General features: G+C 42.9%; 1 protein-coding gene across 2 annotated transcripts; it reads left to right on the top strand.

Moving 5' to 3' along the window:
* The first annotated feature begins 1,135 nt into the window (after positions 1-1,135).
* On the top strand, positions 1,136-8,737 carry LOC110075186 (uncharacterized). Of its 2 annotated transcripts, XM_078379739.1 has the most exons (3): positions 1,136-1,384; positions 1,933-1,998; positions 7,004-8,737. In XM_078379739.1, the coding sequence occupies exon 3, from the start codon at positions 7,011-7,013 to the stop codon at positions 7,953-7,955; it is 945 nt and encodes a 314-aa protein (XP_078235865.1). In that variant the 5' UTR covers positions 1,136-1,384; positions 1,933-1,998; positions 7,004-7,010; the 3' UTR covers positions 7,956-8,737. The 2 variants fall into 2 exon arrangements, with proteins under 2 accessions (XP_078235865.1, XP_072835045.2); XM_072978944.2 differs by lacking the exons at positions 1,136-1,384; positions 1,933-1,998 and adding an exon at positions 3,076-3,209.
* The last annotated feature ends 17,717 nt before the right edge of the window (positions 8,738-26,454 follow it).

Here is a 26,454-nt window from a genome sequence, read left to right as displayed (position 1 = left end):
GAACTGATTCTATGAAACTCTATTTTTCTAATAAAAATTAATTATAAAAATCCTTACAAAGGACTGGTCTCTTGAACAGGAGGGGCTGGCTAAATCCAGGAGGTGGAGAGGGCCACAAACTAGCTATCTTTAAAGAGGATGACCTAACTGAGCTGTTGTGAGTTCTAAGGAATCACAAAGCCCATGTGTCTGTATTTGCAAGGTACTGGGCAAAAGTAAAGTGTTCTTTTAAGGTCAGACTTGTTCAGAGGGCTTACACTATGCACTGCTGAGGTCTTGGGATTTACCTCAGTGCAAAGATGGTAGGTAAGTAGCATGTCAAACTCTGATCAAGTGCTAAGCACTCCTTCGGGAGACTTGGGGAACTGCAAGGGCAGCCTGCCATCCAGTGACAGAAGTCAGTACTGCAAGCTATGTAAGGTAAAGGTAAAGGTTCCCCTTGACATTTAGTCCAGTTGTGTCCGACTCTAGGGCACAGTGCTCATCCCCATCTCCAAGCCGTAGAGCCAGTTTTTGTCCGTAGACAGTTTCCGTGGTCACGTGGCCAGCGCGACTAGACATGGAACGCCGTTACCTTCCCACCATGGTGGTACCTATTTATCTACATTTTTACATGTTTTCAAACTGCTGGGTTGGCAGGAACTGGGACAAGTGACGGGAGCTCACTCCATCACGTGGATTCAATCTTACGACGGCTGGTCTTCTGACCTTGCAGCACAGAGGCTTCTGCAGTTTAACCCGCAGCGCCACCACATCCCATTGCAAGCTATGTACATTTTGAATTAATAAAAAGTCACATATTTATTTAGTTTAAAAACAAAATCTCCTTGAGGTGTAGACCCCTACTGTCTCCCTAGGCTTCATACTACATTGCAGTTGTCTAGCTTTGAGGGGTTTGGAGAGATGAGAGGCATGCATATTTTTATGTCAGAACGAACCCCAGAGGCTTCAGAAAAGCATTTGTGTGTCTACCAGCAATGTTCACCCAGGGCAGCAGAAACAACTGTAGCTTTAAAGATATATTTTCAAAATAAGATGCATTACATTTGCTTACATCTTTGAACCTCAAAGCTAATGCTGGACACGTAGGTCCTGCTTGGCAGTGGCGAGGCTGAGGTTTCTGCTTTTTTACTCCACAGTCTTGGCATGAGTCTTTGAAAGGTCTCATTTCCTAATCCATTTAGTAGAAGGATGGGCTGATTTGCAGGCTGCTTGCGAATTGTTTATTCTCAAATAGAAACAACTGTCCGTATTAGATCATGAACATGCCCCACCTACTGCATCGCATCATGTGAAACTGACAAATCTCAGAACATAAAGCAATTGGTCTACACAAGAAGAGCGTCTCCACCCAAACGCTTCCCTACAACCTTTCCAAATAAAGGTAAGCTACACCTGCATTTATTACATTATTTAATATTAAAGAAGCTTCCAGAGAGATATTCCATTTCCCTTGGGTACCTTGCTCCATAGCTTCAGGATAAGCTTTCAAGGCTACACAGAGCCCAGCTCTGACTCTCCTCCGTGATGCTACTGTTGTTAACCTTCTGTAGATCACAGTTTATTTTTTTTCATCCCCTGCTTCCTGTAACTTGAGCCCATTATTGCGTGTCCTGCACTCTGGGATGATTGAGAACAGACCTTGCCCCCTCCTCTGTATGATAGCCTTTCAAGTAATTGAAAAGGGCTATCGAATCTCTCTCCACCCCCCACCCCCGCCCCTTCCTCCTTCAGTCATGTTTTGTCAAGGCTAAACATGCTTCGTGGGAAAAAAGCCAAAAAGAAAGCAAAATCTTTTCTCTCAGATTTCCCATTGAAAGTCGTCAACCTACCACTCTGCATCACGGATGTTCATCACCCTGACTAGAGTCACCTAAGTGAGCAACAAGTGAAAAACAAAAACAAACCATTCATTTTGCATGATTGTTTCAGATTGTGGGGGAAAAGACCATTGGGCTGGAAGAAAGAAGACAAGAACCCCACGTACAGGGGTCGCAGGTAAACGATGGTTGTTCTTTCAGTTACATTTATAAAAACAGACAGGTGAGAAAGCATCAGGTGCTTGGCCTTGGGCGTGTCTGGTGCAGACGCCCTCCACTACACTTCGCTCTGCCTCTCACGGTCTCTCTGATTTGTCTTTTTCTGTGTATAGTTCCTGCCAGTTGCCCTAGTCCACATGTTATGTGGGGAAAGACAATGAGAATGTTGAGAGAGAGAGAGAGAGAGAGAGAGCACATGAAAAAGCAAGAAAAGTAGAAATGCATCTCTGAAGACAGACAGACCCTTTGAGCACTAGAAAAGGTGGATGCCATCAATGGGAACTCTCAAAGGAGGTAAAGGTAAAGGTTCACCTTGACATTTAGTCCAGTCATGTCCAACTCTAGGGGGTGGTGCTCATCCCCGTCTCCAAGCCATAGAGCCAGTGTTTGTCCGAAGACAGTTTCCATGGTCACGTGGCCAGCGCGACTAGACATGGAATGCCGTTACCATCTCACTGAGCTGCTACCTATTGATAGACTCGCATTTTTACATGCTTTCGAACTGCTAGGTTGGCGGGAGCTGGGACAAGCGACAGGAGCTCACTCCATCGCGTGGATTTGATCTGACGACTGCTGGACCTTGCAGCACAGAGGCTTCTGCTGTTTAACCCGCAGTGCCACCATGTCCCTCTCTTAAAGGAGAGATACTGTTATTTATTAGAATTCTCTATCTCTAATCCATTTTGCTTTAGTTAACTAAAAATATATTTTTTAAAGTAGTTAACATTTTTTAAAGTTAGCCAGCTGGGGGCTTTCTGCGCATGTTTCTGCTTATCAGCTGAGAGGGAGGGACAGGTGCAGAGGACCCCCTTAGTGGCTGATAGGCTCACTGACTGAAAATTTTTTAACAATGATTATTATTATTATTATTAGTTAGCTGGCTTGTCAGCCAACGAGGTATGTTTGCATTGTGCACATATCCCTTCTTATCAGCTGAGAAATGGACACATACACAGAGGGGGCCCCAGCCGGCTCACAGACTGGCTAACTAAGTAATATATAATTTGATTTTTACTTTTTTTCTTTTAAGATAGCCAGCCTGTCCATCAGGCCAGTGGCCCCTGCGCATATTCCTGCCTATCCGCTGAGAGGTGGGACATGTGCAGAGGCCACCGGGGCCTGTCAAGGTAGTGGTGGCAGTGGAGGAAGAGGACGCTGGAGCAGGACAAGGTAGGGAGGTGGTGGTGGGCAGTGGGAAGGGGGTGGGGGCAGGTTGTATGTATGTGGGGGCAATGAACCAGGAGGTTCGTAAATCACCAACAAAATCATTTGTTCAGAAAAGTTTGGGTTCTCCAGTTTGGATGAACTTGAACTGATACAAATCACTGAATTAGCGATTTTTCACAAATTTCCTCGTTTGTTGTTTAGTTCGTGCCCATCTCTAGTTGTGATGTTCTGATCTTCTTGAACAAAACAATTTAAAATACTCCATTTAGGGTAATCTGGAAAGGGCTGGAGTTCAGGGAGGAAAGATGGACAGTCTTCATAGGGAGAGAGATGTTTCCACCCTGCAGATCAGAAGCATGAATTTCATAAAGATACCTGTTGACTTGAAAACAGAAATCGACCAGATTTGCTTTTTTGGACTTGATGCTGCAAGGCTGGGATCTTTGGGCAGAGATCCAGAGCCTTTCAATGCAAAATGGCTTCAGACGTTTCTGTATGAGCCTTCATCTCCATGTCCTCTTTCTACTTACAAAAAAAAAAAAAAAAGCTTTTGAAAGAGATGAGGCAGAGCTTTGGAAAAGCTGCTTTTTTCACCAGCTCCAAGAGAAGTTACTTTTTAGGTGACAGTTCCCAGAATCCCTCAGAAATTTTGGAAGCTGTCATACAAACCTTATGAAACACTATGATCAAGTTGATCATGAAGCAGGGCAAAGTTGCAGGTGAATTTTCCTTCAGTTATATGGAAACCCATGAGCAACAGCAGGTTTAAATGCTTAAACAAAAACTACTTTTTGCAGCTATAGAAGGCTACAGTTACTATTGTTTAAACCGTGTAAGAATCATTCAAGCATGTTACAGCTGTGAAAAAGCTGTAGGTATAAACACTTAAGAGTATAGGAAGACTAAACTTAAGTTGCAGATAAAATATTTAAGTCATGCTTTAAAAATGTTTCAACATGAGGAGCATTACAGTAGAAATACATTTAAAGAATCAAAACAAGCAGAGAATATTTTAATTACATTCTTTCAAATGCAGAGATTCATTTATTAATCAGGTCCAAATAAAAAGCAGAGATTGTTCAAGCCCCATGTTGGGCACCAACTTTACAACACTTTAAAGTTCTGTGGGGCTGTTTGCTTAGTATTGATGAATCTTGCAAACACAATTTCACAAAGTAGGTCCCTTATATGCCTTCATATAACAGACAACATTAATAATTATACCAACACCAAAATGCTACAATTCGCAAGGCCTTGGCAACAGCACAAATACAGAAGTTGCTTGCAGAATTTGCAAAGTTCAAGTGTCCTTTTGATTTCAAAGTCAGACACAAATCGAAGATATCTTCTTCAACCAGGTTGGGTATCCAGAACACCAAGTTGGCAAGGGCTTTAGTAGTCCAACTGGCAACAGCAGCTCCACCCCTTTCAGCGCTCCCGTTCTTTCTGAGATTCTAACCTCTTACCCACAGCCCTGCTCTTTCTTAGTCCCACCTCTATAGGCTGAACCAATATCTCATAGGAGTTACAATTATCTCTTAAAATTATCAAAATCCTTATTTCACATTGACCTTGGTTTCCCTGGGATTCTCTGATATATGTAGCTGTGTGCTAACAGTACACTTCATCCTTGAATTGCGCATGTCTGAACAGCACAGTTTTCGTCATGCACATTTTTTTTCAATAAATAAATGAAAAATTAAATATTCCAAGGAATGAATGAATTAACAAATACTGTGCTACTGGCCAGCCAGAAATTCATGAACCTTCAACACTTAAGGCATCAAAGGGGACTACTTGCCCCCAAACACAACATTTTAAAGTCAGCATCTAGATCAAGGGGTCATAAGGGCCTTTACACGCAGTTTTGTATGGAAAGGATTGGAAGAGAACTCTGATAGAGAACACAGAAAATTGTTCTCTCTCTCTCTCTCTCTCTGTTAATCAACAGTTTATGCTTTGTAGGTACATTTTTTTGGGGGGGTGTACAAATGTTGTGCACAGATTTTCAACTACATGGAGGCTTGGTGCCCCTAACCCGAGCATGGATGGAAGCAAGAGCTGGACCATAAAGAAAGCTGACCACCAAAGAATTGATGCTTTTGAATTGTGGTGCTGGAGGAGGTTCTTGAGAGTCCCCTGGACTGCAAGGAGATCAAACCTATCCATTCTGAAGGAAACAACCCTAAGTGCTCACTGAAAGGACAGATCCTGAAGCTGAGGCTCCAGTACTTTGGCCATCTAATGAGAAGAGAGGACTCCCTGGAAAAGACCCTGATGTTGGGAAAGAGTGAAGGCAAGAGGAGAAGGGGATGACAGAGAACAAGATGGTTAGAGAGTGCTAACATAACATAGACATCCTTTAGTCTTGAGAGACTATGATAATATGCTCTGTATGGAGGACTTGGAACAGCATCTAGTGTTTTGATGCTGTACACGAAGCTGAAGTATCCTCTCCAGGGCACGAAGCCTGGGTAAAATAATATGGAGGATAGGCTGTTACCCAACCAGCAAATCCCCCCTCTCCACATCACTGAAATGGTCCAATGGAAAGGCAAGAGCCAATACAACTGGTTTCAGCGACGTCTAACATGAATTTAACCAAACTCTGGGAGGCAGTGGAAGACAGGAGGGCCTGGCGTGCTCTGGTCCATGGGGTCACGAAGAGTTGGACATGACTTAATGACTAAACAACAACAACAAACCCCAGCATTGTTGAAGGGAGAAGTGTATAAACTACCAAGTCAGAAAACTTGCATGTCTGTGAATGTCCAGCTTGATTAAGACTTTCCAGTCATGTGAGCAATTTTTAACATATCTTAAATAAGAACATTCTAAATAAGCCTAAATAGGAGCATCCCTCTGCTTCTGATCTGCCAATGCTCATTGCTCATTAATACCTGCAAAGAAGTTACCAAACTTTGGGATGTTCTCATGAAAAAAGCATCACGTGAATTCTTACTCACTCTTGCCTGTAAGCTACAAAATTTCTTCTTTCTTGATCTTTCTTGAGTGATGCAACATGATTAGCATGCATAACATTTATTCAATATAGGCCAAAATCCAGTTAGAGGAAATTTGTGCATGGAAAGGGAATCCTGCTGTGTTTTCCCCCTCTGCTTCACATAACAGGGTGTATATATATATATTTATTTAATTAGTTATTTAAAATATTTTTATCCTGCCTTTCTCCTTAAAAGGACCCAAGGTGGCTCCCATAATTAAAAATACAATATTTAAAAGTTAAAAGTTAAAAAAGAGTATTTAAAAGTTAAAAAACATAATTATACAAATATTTAAAAAGAAATGGTCACAGAAACAGTTTTGCAAGCAGTGCAAGATCAAGAACATAGAAAAGTTGGGAAACAGTTAAGTGATTCCACTACACAATAGGATTCAGGCCATAGAAAACACTGAGAGAAAACACAGGAAACCAGACAAGGCTGGCCCTCTTATTAGCTAGAGTGAGGAGGCTGCTTGAAACCCATTTTTCATAACAGGAAACTGCTGGTTATTTAATTGGTTATTTTGCTTCCAACGTTCGGGAAAGGTGTTTATGTGATTTTTCTGCACATGTACCCATGCTATGTGGATCCAAGCTGGTATTGACGACTTCGATGTGGATGGATGGGGAGAGATGTGCCATCTGCAGCCCTAAGACTGCAAAATCTTAGAGCAGCCTTGAGTACACAAAAACTGTTTCGGAAAGCCCGCCTTATCTGCTTGTAATTGTGCGCTTTCCAGTTTTTGCCATCTTCTTTTTCTTTAATTTAATTTGATTTAATTTTGTGTTGCAGAATAACTATGAGGGGAAAGTTCATCACCATCTGCTCAGTAGCAGTTCTCTTCATTCTGCTGCAGGCAGATGTCGCTCTCTCCAGAAGAGGAGGGAGTAGATCCAGGTCTAGATCCAGATCCAGATCCAGTTCCACCAATAGGGGAAGCCAGCATGAATCTAGCAAACCTGTCATGAACTCTGGACCATCCGCGGAGGAAACTGGGCATCTTGCCTATGGTGCTTCTGCTTCACATCACAACCAAAAAACCCACATCCATCATAACAACCCTTCCTCTTCACAATACAATCCCAGGTACCCACAAAATGGTACCTATTCCCAATACAATCATGATATTCCATTGAAATTTGACAACTCTTTTCATAGACTTGGCTATCCAGAAAACGCTGGCTTCCCTAACTATGGAGGAGACAGCAGCTGGGACCAATACTATAGTAAGCCATGGAAACCTAAGCCTTCCAAGCACAAGGCCGTGGCATTAGCAGTGGCAGCAGGTACCAACGGTGACTTCCTCTTAGGCCCTGGCATGTCTGCTATGCATTTCTATTTTAATGGCCTCGATGAGGAGAGGTGGTGGCACGAGAACCGCGATAACTACCCTGATCGAGTCTACTTCCCGTGGTACGAACAGCCTGTCCCGGAGGATGTCTTTGTGAGGGACTGTTGGAACATCACCATGAGAGGGTTCGTGGCTCCCAGTGGGACTGAAACAGCTGACGAGATGGAAACCAGGGTTGTGGGACAAGTGGTGCACCAAATGTGTGCAAAGCAGTACCATGTGGTTCTGCAACATTCCATAGGAGACAGCGCCTGGGACACACACAGAATGAGGCCCGGGTCAGGTGCAGCTCTCACCGGAGCTGCAGGCGAAGCTGCTGGCACCTATGGCTTAAGTAGGCACATTCTCACGCCGATGGCACTCTTCTATTTGCCAGCCTTTCTGTGTTATTGATCATTAGACTGTATGTCTGCTTCGTGTTACCCCCCAGGCTGTACTCTTTCATAAACCCATACCCTCTTCCAAAAGCCCAGACCCTACTCCTCTTTGGGGCGGGAGGCTACAGCAGCCAGATCACCATAAGCCTGGAGGGCCCATAACCATGTTGACTGGAGGCAATTTAGCTGTTGTAACCCCACCTCCCCAAGTAGTTGTTTCAAGCTGTCCATTAGCCTCTGCTTTGCTGTTGATCTTGTGGTTATATGCTTGTTGGCCATTTGTTACCTTTTACAGGGAAATGAAGACAGGAGGGCCTGGCAGAAGACAGGAGGGCCTGGCATGCTCTGGTCCATGGGGTCACGAAGAGTTGGACATGACTTAATGACTAAACAACAACAGGGAAATGGTCTGGTAGACATAGGAGGATAAAGTCTGAAAAAGCAAGAAGGCAGCAGGAGAGAACTGTGCATCTGAAAAAGTTTAGGAAGAAGTCTTAGATCAGGGTGAGCAACTTGTAGCCCTCTAGATGTTCCTAGACTGTGTCCTCTTTGACTCATACCCAGCATAGCCAGTGCAAAATAGATTTCATTCAGAAAGCTGCAGGTCTCTGACCTGTGCTGACCTTCCTTCAACCTTAGACTGCTATTTTTAGGGTTGCTGATGTTCTTCCTTCTCATACCTCTCTCTTGTCCCTCCTAGGAGGATACGTCTTCTCTTTGTTCTCTGGAGATGAAAGGGGCCACCATAGCTCCTTGCATGTCCAACTCAATCAGAACTAAGTCTTCTAAGATCTTTCCAATCTCAAGTGTACTTCTCTAATAAACACAAGATTTCATATTTTCTTAGAAAGAACATGATCCCGTTACACAAGTGAAGGTGTCCTTTTAGTAATAATTCCAAGTTTCAAAGTGCTGAATCAACACTTTAGCTTACAGTAGCTCCCGGGCTGCTACTTTTGCTTATGCTTCAACTAAGCAAAAATGCCCCACTGCCGTACTTATGGAGTCCTGGGCCATGGAAGAGGGGAGGGGTGCTTATAGAAGATGGAAGAATGGTAGGCTGTTCCAAGAGTTACAAACTCATCAAGAAGCCTCCATTAATGGCTGATGGACAGTAGGCTTGCCTTATTATAGGAACAGAGCTGCAGCAATGAAAGAGAGCTGCTCATGAAAGAGATGCAGGATGACTCCTTGAGGATGCTTGAAAATGAATGTGCAGCTGCTCACAAGGAAGAGTTGCATGGCCACACTGTCTTCATAGGTTTCTATCCATGGAAGACAACAGCATACCCACTATTCTCTTCTATAAAGCAGATATTCCTAATGCATGCAAGCTGGTAAATAAATAAAACATTATATAAAAGCCGTGGAACCTCTTTCTTCTTCTTCTTCTTCTTCTTCTTCTTCTTCTTCTTCTTCTTCTTCTTCTTCTTCTTCTTCTTCTTCTTCTTCTTCTTCTTCTTCTTCTTCTTCTTCTTCTTCTTCTTCTTCTTCTTCTCCTCCTTCTCCTCCTCCTCCTCCTCCTCCTCCTCCTTCAAAAAACATCCCAGATCTAGCAGGTTTGGGAATGGGTGCTATGTTTACCAATAACTTTGTGGAGAATACATGTTTGCTTCTGTCCTTCTTTAACAGAATGTCTAAGATACCTTTAACACAAGCAAAGCATGACTAAACCCAGGGTGCCATATGCACATACTCGTTGAAAGCCATCATTGACAGCCATTCCATTTCAAATTGTCATGATTTATAAAGGAAGAGGCAAAGGGGTTAATTTTTGTACAGAAGGGAAAAAGCCACTATGAATGGATACCTACCCTTTTGCTAAGCTAACTTAACAGTGCATAAATGTGAAAACTGAATGGAAAGACCAGAAAGCCTAATCTTTGCCAGCCTGTTCTTGCATATTTTCAGTCAAATCTTATTAGCTTTAAAGGCAAATTTGATCATGCTGTGTTCCATGATAAATGCTGATTATGAAAGAAAGCCAAGATCTCTAATTCTGTTTCTTACCTAGCTTGTGAGGGATTTTAGATCCTATGGAAGGAAGTGTGTGGCTAGACAACAGGAAGGGCAATCATCTTATGGTTCTTTACCATGAAGCCCAGACTTCCTGCTTACTTCTCCAGGCCAGCCCACTATATATTTTTCCAAAGATGGAGGACAAGATGGTGCCCATCTTCATTCCGTGTTCAGAAGCTGTCTGGACTGCCAGTTCGATGTTATTTCAACACTAACTGTAGCATAATATTCTTCACCACAACTGAGGGCACGGAGTCATTTATGTCATTTGCGTAAGAATGTTTGGCCCAAGCAAGTGGAAAAAAAAAGGAGCTAACATTTTGCTGCTCATTCCCACAGTTTCTCACAGAGAAAACTCTGGGAATTGGAGAAAATTATCTCAGAGTCTTTTCCAGTTGAACCTCCCTAGTATCCCCTCTTTTGAAAAATAGAGTTTTTGGTACCACTATTGAATATTTTCAAGACAAGGGATGCTCCAGGGGTTCAGGGGGAACTACTTGAGGGGGAGTTGCTGTTGATGAGACATTGCCTGTGTCACTTCAGATGATCACGAAGAGTTCCTCAAATATAAACAGGACTCTGAGACTTAATAACAAGTTAGTCCCCCCTTTTTTACTAATTTGGGCAAGTTCAACATTCTTATGTAATTTTTTTTTCAAGTTGAAAGTTCCAATTACTGTGGTGTGATTCAAATACTATCTTCCATTTCAGTTCACAGTTAGTGATCTCACCAGGGTCATGGATTAATTCTGAATCAATGTCCATGCATGTATATGGTGCAATCTGCATTTCACCGCATAGCCCCCTTCCTTCCTTCCTTCCCTCCCTCCCCCTGTTCCCACCTCCGCCAATCTTTTTTTGTGATTCACTGTCATACTGTTTGGTTACAAAGGGTTGCATGATGTTAGAGAAAATGCAGTAGCTTACCAAAGTTCTTCACAACATACACCAAAACACACATACTGCAGAAACATATGCAGTTTTCTGTATTTTGTCAGAGTTGTTTCTATTTTCTAGAAATGTTCAATTTTTTCCAGTGTAGAGATGATCTAGCACTAAGCTAGTATATCAATGTATCAGTGTAATGATCCAGCACTAGACATCTATTTTTTAAAGAAGTGGGATCACTTGGGGGAGCAGATCACGGGAGAGGATTTTCCTGTGGTCCCTCAACATCATGCCCTATGTGCCCACATTACTACCTCCACAACACCCTGACATGTTGCCCTCATTGTTTTGCAGAAGGAAACAATTGATCACATGGGGGGAAAGTCTCTTCAAATAATTGCAGCTTGAAAAAAGCAGAAACCTGTAGTGGCAGAGAAAAAAATAATACAAGGACCATTTGATTTGAGTTGACCTTTGTGTCACGTTATAACTTTTTAATACCGGATACTTTGCAGTTGTGGCCAGGTATATATTGGGACCACAAAACGAAGCATCCACACCAGAATCAAAGAACATGAGAGACACTGCAGACTAAAACAACCGGAAAAATCGGCAGTAGCTGAACATGCCCTAAAACAAACTGGACATGAAATCCTATTTCAAAATACAGGTACTGAAATACTGGACGACACCAGCAATCATTATATTAGACTACACAGGGAAGCCATTGAAATCTACAAACACCAGCAGAGCTTCAACAAAAAAGAAGAAAGTCTAAAACTCAACAAAGCTTGGCTCCCAGCACTGAAAAAGACAGCCTGCAAAAGGTTAACGAACTCTACCCAGCCACAAGGATCGGTGATACTACACACAAAAGACCAGCTAACGACACCCATCAATCACAGTGACAGATAATCTCTCCTCCTTATCACAACAATATACTCACAACAAAAACACACTGATCACCATAATCACCCATCTCCTGTAAAGGACAAAAGCTGACCCAACAGCTATAAATACTCAACTCCCAAATAAACTTCACCACAGCACAGAGTGCTATTCCTGTCCTCTAGAGATGCCGGCCACAGAGACTGGTGAAACGTTAAGAAGAACAACGTTCAGAACACGGCCAAAGAGCCTGAAAAACCCACAACAACCAACAACTTTTTAAAATACTGAATTCTTCCCTTTCATGACTGGAGCAAGATCTGTGATATTTAGCTGTGTAGTTGCAGCCTAGGATGTTAAGACCAAGCTGAGCGACAGACAATCTACAGATTTCTACTGTAAACTCTTTGTACGTTATAAGACTCTGATAAACTATAAAATCCATCAGCTCCCCAAAGCATTTTCTTTCATGACAAATGAACAGGACAAGGGAGCACACCACCATTAAGGGATTTAATTCTGTTAACAGATCCAGGTGGTGTTAGAAAGAGACCAAAAAGGTCCAGCTTGGGGAGGGATCACAGTAGGGCTGGAGCATATTTCCCCATGAACCATGTGACCAAAGGGGTGGGTTGGGAAATCACATGGTCCAGATTGTGATATTTTCCCCTGCCTGATCATACCCTTCAATAAGGTCACCCAGTGAGTTTAGGATCCAGCCAGCATTCCTATTTATTTGGAAAGATCTTTTCAGATCAAGGCAATTAGAACAAGGTGACATAGTGTTGTGTCCTGTAATTGGAAGCTGTCCTTTTGTGGTTCCTTGCTTGTCCAGTATGGAAATGATGCAAAACATGTTGCTGTCCTAGGAAAGAAGAGTAAACAAGGCCCCTGCTCAGCCCAAGCCAAGGTGTATAATATGCAAAAACAACCAGGTTATATTAGCGCATGAGTCAGAACAGTCCACAAACATCTCTACCCACACCTGCCTAAACATGCAGTAACAAGCTAGTAAAGAGCTAACAATTTTTGACAGCTTCATAACACCCAAAATCTTCTGCCTGGGACAGCTGCCTCATCCTGCTTAATGGCTGGCCAGCTGTGAAGCTGTTTGTTCAGGGACCAAGTGCTAGAAAAAAGTAGTGACTGAAAAGAAAGGCACCAGCAATCAAGATTGACAGGAAATGTAGAAGAAATTGATCTTAATTTCATGGTCAGGAGGTAAACCCATGTTTCACAATGGTTGTTGTAGGTTTTTCAGGCTGTATGGCCATGTTCTGGGGATTGTTCATCCTAATGTTTCACCAGTCTCTGTAGCTGGCATCTTCAGAGGGCAGGAGTTAGAACTCTGGCTGTGTTCTGGTGTAGTGTGTGGAATAGTTGTGTATTTGTAGCTGTGGGATCAGCTTTTTGACCTTTTCAGGAGAGTGGGTGATTCCTGTGCTCAGGGTGTTGTTGTGACAAGGGGGAAAGATGGTCTGTCACTGTGATTGATGGGTGTCGTTAGCTGGTCTTTTGTATGTAGCGATTGCAAAAAGTCAATGTCTAGAAAAAAAACCTGTCATGCAGGGTAACTGTCTAGCGAGGCACCATTGTATGCACATCATAGGACTTTCATGGGGCTGTTTAGCAAAATCATCGTCTAGCGAAAAGCATTTCCCCATTGGAATATGCATTGAAACCTGTTTAATGCATTCCAATGAGGAAGAATTGTCGTTGTCTAGCAAAGATCGGCAATAGGAAAGCCGCTTTGCGAACCGCCGATCAGCTGTTTAAATAGCTGTCTTGTGAGGCTTAGGTCCCCAAAACACCTGTTTTGCGAGCGCGGAGGGAGCTGTCAAAATTGTCGTCTAGCGAAAACCAGTTTGCGAGGCAGGGACCAAACATTGTCCAGCAAAATTCCCCCATAGGAATCACTGTTTTGCAAAAAGTCAATGTCTAGCGAAAAAACTGTCATGCGGGGTAACTGTCTAGCGAGGCACCACTGTATATTCAAATTGCACTGAGAAGGGATCTCCTCCACTGACTGTCATGAGGTGAGAGGACACAGCACAGAATACTGTTTGTGACTGGAAATGCTCTGGAATATCCTGGAGGAAATTGTGGTTGACTGGCTGGAGCACTGAAGAGGAACACTTTGCACAGCAATATTTTGAAAACTGCCTTTCTTGTCATTAGAATCAAGTTCTTTGTGTTACAAAAACTTCCACAACTACATGTGACTTATTTACTGGTCTTTAACCGTAATAAAGTATTCATTCATTCATTCATTCATTCATTCATGCCACTTAAGTATCTATACCTTCATTAGTAGTTTTTCTTGCCCATAAGCTAGTGCTTATTTTGAACTATTGAGAAACAAGGACAGCTAATATTTCTGTAGTACACTTCTGTGACTCTAAAATGAAAGAAATAATTTTTAACAACCAACCAACAATACCCAACAGTACTGTATGACAATCTCTTCCACTTCCAATGAGCAGATACAGATGGAATGTCACCTAGTGGTTCTATAAAAGACTTCCTCTCAACAAACTTTGGAAAAAATGTGTACTTTTGAGAGCTAAAAGCTTTTGTAATCCTGGAAATTACTGCTAAGTGCTATTTGATTCTTTTAAATAAAAGGGTAATTACAGTTTTCAATGTAATTGCAAACTTCACAAGTACTGCACAAACTCTGGATACATTAGCTGTATGCACATTATTGAATGGCCTAGAAAGAGCTGGCAAAAGAAGGTTTGAAATTAAAACAAGTATAAGAGTTGTTTTTGGGAAGGCTGTCGAAAAGGATGATTTCTTTCCAGGAAAGCCACAAACATGGGGGAGGTGCTTCTGTTCTCTCCTTTTGGCTTCCAGGTTTTGCTTTTTTACTCAAGATGGGCATGAATGGGTGATTCCTCTGGCTGAATAGGCTGTTTGGCACTTCCCAGCCCCACCGCCTTCGGTGGGCACCCACTCAGAGGCACTGCCAGGCTTCTCTGCCCCGCCTCCTCTGGGTGCTGGCTCTGAATGGGCACTTGCTGGAGGAGGCAGGGCTGGGAAGTGCCAAGCACCTGTTTGGATAAAGGATGAATCAGTACAAACCTCTGGTTTGGCAATTTGTGCCCATCTCTACTTTTTATCAAAATGTTGCTGGGCTTGTCCTTGGAATTCATGAAGCCAGGCTACAGAAAGAAAGCTGTGTTGTTGTGCAAAGTGAATTTTCTTCCCAGCCTTGGAGGCAAAGCCTTTTTTCTTGCACATTGTCAAGCCTGACCCCCAGCCTCTCTGTAATATTTATTTATTTATTTGATTTATATACTGCCCATCTAGAGGGACGTTGTGGTGCTGCAGGTTAAACCGCAGAAGCCTCTGTGCTGCAAGGTCAGAAGACCAGCAGTCATAAGATCGAATCCATGTGACTGAGTGAGCTCCTGTCACTTGTCCCAGCTCCTTCCAACCTAGCAGTTCAAAAGCTATTTGATTTTTTTAAAATAAAAGATAAGTGCAAGTAGATAAATAGGTACCACCATGATGGAAAGGTCACGGCGTTCCGCGTCTAGTCACGCTGGCCACGTGACCATGGAAGATTGTCTTCGGACAAACGCTGGCTCTATGGGTTGGCAACGGAGATGAGCACCACCCCCTAGAGTTGGACACGACTGGACAAATTGTCAAGGGGAACCTTTACCTTTACCTTACTGCCCATCTAGCCAATTGCTACACTTGGCACTGTACAGCAAAAAATATAAAACTATATAATTAATAGAAACACTAAACAATACCATAAATAGGAAAAAAAGACAAGAAGACAGGCAGCGATAAACATTGCAAATAATAAATTACAATACTGTATTCTTCTCCTCCTTTATACACTGCCCCAGATACTTGGGGAGAACCTCCCTAAAAGTTTCTATGAACAGTTCATTTGAAGGGCGGGCACCTGCCACAACTCCTGTGGGAGAGTGTGCCACAAAAAAGGTGCCACGGCTGAGAAAACCCTAGTTTATAGTTGTTGTTTTTCTGGGCTTCTTGGGGTGTTAGCACCCGCAGGTGTGAGGTCTGTTAGGACTGAGTCAGTCAGGCAGCTGAACTCAGTTGGCAGAAGACGTTCAGACAAAAAAATGAGGTCCCGAACCATTTAGAGCTTTGTAAGAACAAAACCTCAAAAGTGGGATGGAAGCGGGCCAGTAACCAGTGCAAGTGGATCAGAGTTGGGATGATACGGTCGAACGTCCTCAACCCAGCGTGACCAATTTGGCTGCCACATTTTGGATCTTCTGAATGCTTTGTACCAGCTTTAAGGGAAGCCTCACACAGAGGTCATTGCAATAGTCAATTTTTGAGCCTACCAGTGCATAGACCAATGCTGCCAGGATCCTGTTGCCTAGGTGGGGATTCAGCTGGGTGATTCTCTGGAATTGGCGAAAGGCTGAGAACACCACAGTGGACACCTGTCTTTTAATGATCTGTGCCGGGTCTGGAATCTCGTCCAGACTGTGCACCTGATCCTTAATAGGAAGGGTAAACCACCCAGTATTAAAATAGTGGTTTGTGACATGTTTTGAGTAGTACTTAGGCTTGTGGATGTCATTTTAGGACTTGCATCTATAGTGCCAAAATTGTCTCCTAAATAAACCTGCAGATATGTGTCTCGACTATGTCAGCTTCATAGCTCTTACTAATACTGTTTTCAAAATTACCTTGCAATCCTGAAATAAATTATTCTTTATAAAGCACAATTCCTAGAATCCGCCATTAACTATTCTTTCTAGGAATAATCCAAAAAGCTTCTCCTATTTCTGTTAATTATCTCAAATCAATTGGCTTTCAACTAGACATGGGGATGGATTAAAAAATAAATAAATCATGATATTTGTTGAAAATCGCTGATTTGCTAAATATATCAAATTTAATGAAAATCCCTTTGTATTTGTCAATTTCAGAGATCCCAATGAATATGAAGGGACAAATATTTGTCAATTTTTATTTGCCTCCCCCATATGAAGAGAGGCAAGACTGAACAGTTGATTGGCTTGCTCATAAGCAGCCCCCCACCCCACACAGCCCCCCGCACCCCCACAGCCTGTACCCCACCCCTTCCCCTCCCTTCCTTAGCCACTGCTACCATCTGCTGCTGCTTGGCGCCACCACCATTCATCGCCACCCGCTGCCGCTGCCGCTGCCATCCATTGCCACCTGCTTTGGCAGCCTGCCATAAGAGATGCTGGCTGCCCTTTGCAAAGATGGCAGCTGCAGACTCTGTTAGGGCAGGGAAGCTGCAGCTGCCATATTTGTAAAGGGCAGCCACAGGAAGCCATGACGGTGGAGGCCACTGCAGCGAGCAGTGGTGGATGGTGGCAGTGGAGGCTGCTGTGATGCAGACTGCTGCGGATGACAGTGGCAGCGGCATGGACTATGGGCACAGATGATGGCAGCCAAGGTAGGTAGGTGACAGGGGCAGTGGGATGGAGGCAGGGGGGAAGGCTGTGGGGGGTGGGGAGGTCAGGTTTTTTAGACTGACTTGGGCTGTCTTTAAAAAAAGCCCCAATGAACTGATTTATGGTTTGTTGGTTCATGGAGAGGAAATTCATGGTTCGTGGTTCATCAACTCTGACAGACCACAAACCAGGATGAACCGTCACCATTTCAACTTTCAACTGGAACCATACTTACATTTGGCAGGTTAGCAGCATCCCATCTCCTGATATTTTGGGGCCAAAAGCCGGTGCCTTTGTGATGTGATAGGAAAGTTGCCTTTGCAATGTCACAGAGGGCAGAGGCATCAGAATACCTGCAAATTGGTGTGTGTCACTTAGACTCACCATGTGGAAATACAAGAATAAAGGATGACGCACTGGTCAGCATGTGTGCGGTTGAAAGGAACGGGGGAAAAAGGAACACTGCTTTCTAAACCAAGAGTGAGACAAGAGTGAATTCAGGTATCTTGGTAGATCTCTAGGTGAGCTTCAGTGCTTGGGAAATGAACTCCTCAAACTAGTCCAGAGTCACCAGATCAGCAGCATCTTGTTCCTTGAGATTTCAAGGCTAAAGCTTAAAAAAAGAGCAACGAATAACGTTCAAAACCTGAGGCCAGTATCCTGTTCTGGAGCTGCTGGCTTGTTATAGTAGTGCTCTGTGAGATCTCCAGGTCACTGTTATATGGAAAAGAATCTGTTGGGTGCAGATGATGGGCTTGCAAGCTCATGCTTGTGTAAGTACCTTTCCTAAATGTCGGAAAAGTCCCACCACTCATGTAACCAAGAGGATGCTGGCCTGAGTCATGGGCCAGAGCTTCAGACCCGACAACCTTGCCCATAAGTATCAAATTTTACTTTGCATGATTTCATTCCACATTAGCATTTGCTCAGGAACAGCAAGAATGCATGGTGTAATGCCTCATATGAAGGCAAGCGCAAGAATCCACATGTTGCTTTATGCTTTACAACAAATTCTTGCATATAGAATTCACAGATCAACTGACACACCCTGACCATCCATCTTCTAGTGTTAAATTTTGAATAGCAGGTGCTCATCATGACAGCTACTGGTGCTACACATACAGGGAAAATCCAAAAATGCAAGTAGTTGTGTCATTTTGCAACAACAAACTGGTCAAAACCATGTCCGTCTCTATCAAGAGCACATCTTTTGTAAAGGTAGTGGGTCTTAATTTCTCATTCATGACTAAACACATTGCTCGGGGTGGGAGAATTAAAAACTTCCCCCTGGAAGTGAGAGGAGATAAAAGAAGAAGGACAGAGATTTTTAATTTGTTTCTTTATTTCATTTCAGGAAGCAGATGGTTGAGACATATATGCCATTTGGATGCAAGGTTTACAACAAATGGCATATTGGATTGCTACTTGACCCCAAGTGACCCTATTTAGCCAACACCAGCCTACTCCCATGTAGACAGGCTCTAGGGGTGTGATTCGCATGGGGAAGGAGATTCATTTTTGACTACTTGGGGAGCAGTCTGGTGTGATTTATTGTCTGGTGATTCCATGATGTATGGAGAATTGTGCCACGGCTTGACCCCGATCCATGCCCAAGCAGGACTTTTCTGGGGCCAGCCTGGAACAATTCCCTGGCAGAGAGAAGGCTGGCTTTAAGGGAGATCACTCCCTGCAAAGTGGCCCTTTTCGGTGGAGTGAGGTGTATGCCACCTGATCACACTGTAATCTATTTCACTACTCCTTTTGCAAACTGAAATGCTTTATTGATGTTTCTGGGGGATTCTACCTATCAGGGGCTGATCCAGGTATTATAGGTAGATTATCTTTTTCTTTCCACAACTTGGCAGACTTTACTGCTGCTTCAGTCACATACCAAACCACAGATGGTCCTTTTGAGAAGGACTGTCTTCGGAAAAGGATATATGCTTTTACGTTTCAAAAGCATATATGCTGCAGCAGGATCTGGATTCATTCATTGTGATTGGGGCCTTCCTAGACAAAGTGTCCCTTGTCAAGTTTACAAGAAACTCACCACTTTCTCTTAATCTGATCTGAATCTCTGTGCTATAGGATTTGAAGGATCATTACCACTAGGTTCTTTTGATTAGCAAGCAAGATGATGCCATTTCCCTCCCGACTAGAGATGGGCACGAACCACCAGTTCAGTCGTTTGTGCTAGTTGGTTTCATGGCTGAGCAGGTGTTTGGCACTTTGCAGCCCTGCCTTTTCCAGCAGGCACCTACTCCAAGGCAGCACTCCCACTTCCCTGCCCCACCTCCTCTTGGCGCTCCCTTGGAGTGGGTGCTGTAAACAGCCCCGTATCTCCAAAGAGATTTATGGGGGTGCAGGAAATCGGGACGAGTAAGAAAACCAGACAAACCTCTAACTGCTGAGCAGAGCCAATGGAAACTCAGCCAGGTTCTGTCTAAATTTTCTTCCTCAGAGGCCAATCTCCTTATTAAGAAAGCAACACAGACATAACCATGAGATATACTCAGAATGATTTGGCTCTGAAAGTTTGGTAGCAAACCCACGTGGCCAATTAGACATTCAGCTGGTCTGTTCAAGAAACAAAGCTTCTACATAGAAATCAATCATTACTGTTTTATTAAAAAGAATTACTTTAGGAAAGGTATCAGTTGATAGTAAATTAAGTCAGTAGGTACATTTTCATTCAAGACCAACGGAACACACCACTCCCCCACTCCAGCTAAAAAAATAAAGAAATGAAACTATGCTAACTAACAAAAAGCATAAACAATCCATCTCACGTGTCTTGGGTCTTCAAAGGCTGATGCCAGATGAAAACCAGTCCATTACGGGAAAGCACGTGTCTGCCCCTTTCTCAGGCAAACTCCATCTTTTTCTCTCCTCCTCACTCTTCTTCTTCCCAGAATGCCTCCTGGGCCTTGTTGTCCCGCCTAACTTTCTCAGGGAGCTTCAGTTGTTATCATTCTTTGTGGCAGAATTATTTTGACTACGAAACTCTCTGCTCTCTACTCATCTTAGCAACGAGATAACCAGAGAGCGAAGCTTCCCTGGAACAGCATGTAAAACTTTCCTACTACAGAACAGACTTTAAATCAAAATGGATGCTATTGGGACAATCTTAGTACTACATATCCCATTCTAATACACATAAAAACACAAATCATCACATGCCCCCCCTGATTATCGTTAAAATTCAGAGCAGTTAATCTGATCTAATTTTAAGAAATCAAGTAAAAGTAACTAAAAAGTAATTCAAAGTAATTAACTGGTTACATCTCAAAATTCAACTACAGATTAACTATTACAATACTGAAACATAGCACACTGTTGAATACATTGTTTCAACGTTCAGGTTCATAAGAATCTTCACAGTACATTCTAGAAAGACCATCTGCCACTACATTCAATTTTCCAGGAATGTGTTGAACTTCAAAATCAAAATCTTGCAATGCTAGACTCCATCTCAACAATTTTTGGTTGTGAGATTTCATCTTCTGCAACCAAACTAAAGCTCTGTGATCTGTTTGGAGTGTAAACTTACGACCCCATAGGTAAGGTCGAAGTAAATTGAGAGACCAAAATATAGAAAGAGCTTCTTTTTCAGGTACTGCGTAACTTCTCTCTCTATCCAAGAGTTTTCTAGAGAAGTATGAGATAGGGTAAAGGTTCCCATCTTCTCCTTGCTGTAACAAAACAGCTCCCAGTCCTAATTCAGAAGCATCAGTTTGTAAAATGAATGGTTTGTCAAAATCAGGGGATTTCAGTATAGGTGCATCCATAATCTTAGCTTTTAAAGCTTCAAAGGCACCTTGACACTCTGGTGTCCACTTTACCTTGACAGGCTGTCTCTTCCTAGTGAGCTCTGTCAGAGGTGAAGCCAAATGACTGAAATCAGGAATGAATTTTCTGTAGTAGCCAACTAGGCCCAAAAACGAGCGTACCTGTTTCTTAGTTTTTGGAATAGGCCAATCATTAATAGATTGTACTTTAGCTTGCAAAGTCTGAATTTCTCCTTGCCCAATCAAATGACCTAAGTACATGACTTTTCCTTGCATCCACTGACACTTGCTGGCTTTGACTGTCAGTCCTGCTTGTTGAAGTCTGGACAAAACAGTTTCAATATGAGACATGTGAGAATCAAAATCAGAACTGAAAATGGCAACATCATCAAGATAAGCACTTGCAAAAGGTAAACCTTGTAAAAGTTTATCTAACATCCTTTGAAATGACGCACCTGCATTCTTCAAACCAAATGGCAATCTGCGGAACCGGAAAGTTCCCACGTGCGTGATGAAAGCGGTCTTATCTCGCGAATCTTCAGCCAAATCTAGCTGCCAATAAGCATTCTTTAGATCGAGAATGCTGATAAACTTAGCCTTTGAAAGATGTTCAATTAAATCATCCATTCTAGGCAATGGGTATGGATCTGGAACAGTAACACTGTTTAACTTTCTGTAATCAACACAAAATCTTACTTCCTCGAGAATTTCACCCAAAGCGTTACGTTTTGGCACCAGAACCACCGGAGAAGCCCAAGGGGAGAATGACGGTTCAATCACCCCCAAAGATAACATCTTTTGTATCTCTTGTTCAATTTGGATAGCATGATTACCAATTGCTCTATATGGGCTAGACCGTATGGGCTGGGCGTTGTTCTCAGTAGTTATCACATGACTGATCAATTTGGTGTAACCTGGTTTATCTGAAAACACATCTTGGTATTGTTCTAAAATTTGAAACAACCTTTCTTTCTGATCAACGGTACCTGTTAAAACAAGATTATCAGACCATGTACCTGCATCTTGCAATTCAGACAACATATCAATAGGTTCATTTGCAGCATGAAAATATTCAGCATGACATTGAAAAACCATTGCAGATCTATCTTTGTACAGTTTCAAACTATTGACATGGTAAAGAACAGGTTTCTTATTAGAATCCAACATTTTGACAAGATAATTGACATTTCCCAATTTTTGAACAATTTCACCTGGACCTTCCCAGACAACTTCTAGCTTAGAAGGTCTGAGTGGGTTCAGAACAAGTACCAAATCACCCACAGAAAATTCCCTGTGTCTGGATCTCTTGTCGTGGAAGAACTTCTGACTTGCTTGAGCGTCCAACAAATTGTCTCTGGCTAACTCCTGGACAGCCAAGAGTTTCTCTTGAAGTTTTCTAACAAAATCAGCAACTGGCACAGTACTACTTTTAACCACACCTTCCCAATTGGATTTCAGGAAGTCCAATGGTCCTTGTAGATTTCTTCCAAACACCACCTCACTTGGAGAAAAGCCACCTAGTGAAGAATGAGCTGAGCTACGGTAAGCAAACAAAGCAAAAGGCAAAAGCTCATCCCAAATGTTTCCATATTCTTGGGTCAAAGTTTTAATCATCCTAAGCAAAGTTTGTTGACCTCTTTCCACCATACCATGAGATTGAGGATGATGGGCCGTGGAAAAACTGATGGTTATTCCACTTATCTCGCAGATCTTACGCATAAGTTCACTTGTAAAGGCTCCTGCCTGATCACAAATTATTTTGGATGGTACTCCAATACGCGAGCACAAGTCCACGATGATTCTAGCTATGGTGGTAGCTGTCAGGTTGCTAATAGCGTAGGCCTCGATCCACCTACTGGCAGAACAGATGAAAGAAATGATGTATTTCTTCTTAGATTTAGTAGGAACAAAAGGTCCTACACATCCATTTGCAAACACTGGAACACTTGGTCAGGAATTTCCATAATCTGCATTTCGGCCTTTACCTTGTCAGTTTGATGGCCTGTGCGTTGGCAATAGTCACAAGAACTGACATAGTCTTTTACAGTTTTTGAAATACCAGGCCAGTAAAAATGTTGAGAAATCCTCTTTAGGGTTTTTTGTATTCCCTGGTGCCCACTACTAGGATGGTCATGAGCCATTTCTAGTATTCTCAGTCTATATTCAGTAGGCACGACTAACTGTTGAACAGGCTGGGCATCCAAGTTGGATTTGGGGAAATATTCTCTGTACAAAAGTCCATTTTCTCCCCACAGGAAACTAACTTGCTGATGCGCAGGGCGTTCAGCATAGTTGTCTGCTTGTGACCTCAAAGAAGCTAGAGAGGGATCATTAAGTTGCTTCAGTCTAAAGTCCTCTGATCCCTTAGGTACCACCTCCTCCATTTTAGTTTCTGTTGTAGTTGTATTATCAGGTTCGGTCACAAGAGGCTGCTGTTGGGTAAGGTCTCCATCTGAGCTATCCTCAGTGGATTCCTGCTCCCGTTCAGGATCATGCATCTCCCTACTTTGAGAACGCGTAACTACCGACATTGAAGTTGCATTTTGACTCTGCATGTGATCTAAAAAAGCAAGATCATTTCCAAGAAGAAAATCAGGTTTTCCCTCATGGGTTAAAATATGTTTTGCCCCTGACCAAGTCTTATACGAAATTTTGACATAAGCTAAAGGAATGAAACGCTGATCAGTCTCTATAGATCCATAAGTTTTTACTGGACACCTCAGGTTGTTCAAGATTAAGGTGGGGTCTAGAAAACGTTTGCTTATCGAAGAAATGTCGGCACCCGAGTCACGAAAAGCACTTAAAGCCATATCACCTCCAGGTGTGTGAAGAAAAACCACCTCAGAAAATGTGCGGGTTGCCCAGTCCCTTTGCGCAGTTGGTACAATGCAATCAGGATCCATAACAGAAAACCTCTCTCCTGATGCAGTCTCTTTTACAATTTCTGAGGAAATTGAAGCAATTTGTAAGTCCAAAACTCTAGGCACATATTGGTTTACTGCTGCCTGCATTCCACTGGCTTGCGAAGGGGTTACAGTTAGGTTAACTCCTTCCTGACTCTGTGAAGGCACAATGCTTGACTGGTGAGGCACAGAAACTGCATTACTGGCAGCTGGCACTTGCTGAGTTCCTGCTGGCACAGAACTTACATACGCCATCTTGGGTGTGCCTGCTTTAGATCTGCGTGGAGCTGGCACAGGTGTTTTCCTAGCTGGCTCCTTAACTTGGCTAGCTGGCACATTCAACCTTGGGCAATCTCGTCGCAGATGAGAGCCACCACATTCAAAACATTTAAGAGGCGTTTTACTCTGGCTAGGAGCTAGGCTCCTGCGTTGCTCAAATGAACTTGGCCTGGGCTCTTGAGGAAAAGACTTTCTAAATTCAGGCTGACTCTGTCTCTTAGGCGCCACTGGTGCAGTCTTTGGCCTAACAGCAGGTTCATGCGTTTTAAAGGAGAGAATTTCATCAGTTTTTAAAGCAAGGGTTTGCAAGTCTTTGTATCCTCTCTCCAACAAAGTACTCCTTATTTCTGAAGGCACTAAATTAAGAAAATGCTCCATGTATAACACAGTTCTTAAATCCGCAAAAGTACTGGCGCCCAAGGAGCTCAACCACTGATCACCTAGATGTTCTATTTTGTCAGCTAGTGCAGAATAACACTCATTAGGCTGCTTTTTCAGTTTTCTAAAGTTCTGCCTCAGTATTTCCGAAGTGAAACCAAATTTTCTCTTTACCACCTCTTTAAAAGTAGGCCAGTCAGGGTCCTCATCAGATAATTTGGCTACCAAGTTGGCAAGTTGCCCAGAACACTGAGTACGCAATAGCTTAAGGTGCCAGGCCTCCGGTATCTTAAGGTCTCGACACGCCTGTTCATATATCGATAAAAATGATAAGATATCATCGCCATCATGGTAGTAAGGTAGATTGCTTCTATCAACACTGGCTATTGAGTTCTTAAACTCTTCTTTTTCCTTCAGCTCATTAACCAAACGCTCCACCTTTGCCTCTCTGTACTGCTTCGATAATTCATCAGCCATGCTCTGATTACGAATAGTTTGAGTGTGACAAGCAACAAAATCAGCAAACACCATGGCTAACTTATCCACTGGTGATAGACTCTTGTTAGGATCAGGACCCACAGCACCGGCTGCTGCTGCTGCTGCTGCTCCTGCTGTCCCATCAGAAATGCCTCTGCCTGGCACTCCCCTCCCTACTGGAGTGCTGGCACCCGCCATTTCCTCTGCCTGATCCATCTGTTGCAACTTAGTCCAAGTCTGATCTGAATCAGATCTAAGTAGATCCTGGACGTCCTGTGCTGGGAGTTTAGCCATTATATTTCCCTTTTGTAATTCCCTTCTCAGTTGTGAAGAATCATAAGTAATCCTTTGCTTAGCACCACTTGGAGTCAAGACGTCCTGTTCAAGAGCCTCCAAAAGCTCTTGGTGCCAGGGCTTATTATCTGTACTAACCGAAGACAGCTTAGCAGATGCACTACCAATCTTAGCTTTTCTCTGAGTCACAAACAGCTCTCCAGGCAATTCCAAAAATTCTTCTCCTGCTAAGTGTTGATCCATATAAGCTTCAACCAACGCAAACACCGAGCTGACCCAAAAAGTAAAATCTCTCTCTGCCCATGTAGCCGAAACTGTAGGGCGAGAGCAAAGCCATAAAACACTCTGGCAGGAACAGCCCTAAACTGGAGCTTCAGAAGGGCGACCGTTTACTTGCATGAAAATGCCCACTCATTAAACAGCCCAATTAAACAGATTTTAATGTCTGTTAAAACCTAAGCGTTGTTTCTTATCAGACCTCACTGCAGCTAAGTCTTTCCGTAAGATCCTTAGCTGGAAAGAGAAAAGCAATTTGGCTAATTTACAGCCTGTCAGCATGCACGCACTCCCTCAGCCAAGGCTTCCGGAAGAATGCCTGCAGCTTCACTTACAAAGCAAGCACCATAAATCCATAAATCACACTAAAGCACGTGTTTCATCCCACCGCTGCCAACCATGTAAGCAGCCCCGTATCTCCAAAGAGATTTATGGGGGTGCAGGAAATCGGGACGAGTAAGAAAACCAGACAAACCTCTAACTGCTGAGCAGAGCCAATGGAAACTCAGCCAGGTTCTGTCTAAATTTTCTTCCTCAGAGGCCAATCTCCTTATTAAGAAAGCAACACAGACATAACCATGAGATATACTCAGAATGATTTGGCTCTGAAAGTTTGGTAGCAAACCCACGTGGCCAATTAGACATTCAGCTGGTCTGTTCAAGAAACAAAGCTTCTACATAGAAATCAATCATTACTGTTTTATTAAAAAGAATTACTTTAGGAAAGGTATCAGTTGATAGTAAATTAAGTCAGTAGGTACATTTTCATTCAAGACCAACGGAACACACCACTCCCCCACTCCAGCTAAAAAAATAAAGAAATGAAACTATGCTAACTAACAAAAAGCATAAACAATCCATCTCACGTGTCTTGGGTCTTCAAAGGCTGATGCCAGATGAAAACC

The sequence above is a fragment of the Pogona vitticeps genome, chromosome 8, assembly GCF_051106095.1.
Source record: "Pogona vitticeps strain Pit_001003342236 chromosome 8, PviZW2.1, whole genome shotgun sequence".
Classification (NCBI taxonomy): domain Eukaryota; kingdom Metazoa; phylum Chordata; class Lepidosauria; order Squamata; family Agamidae; genus Pogona; species Pogona vitticeps.
Note: the sequence above shows the minus strand (reverse complement) of the source record. Positions and strands in the feature narration are given on the sequence as shown.

Bases quoted from the DNA above. Each gene is read 5' to 3' on its own strand.
- LOC110075186 (XM_078379739.1), top strand. From the start codon at position 7,011: ATGAGGGGAAAGTTCATCACCATCTGCTCAGTAGCAGTTCTCTTCATT.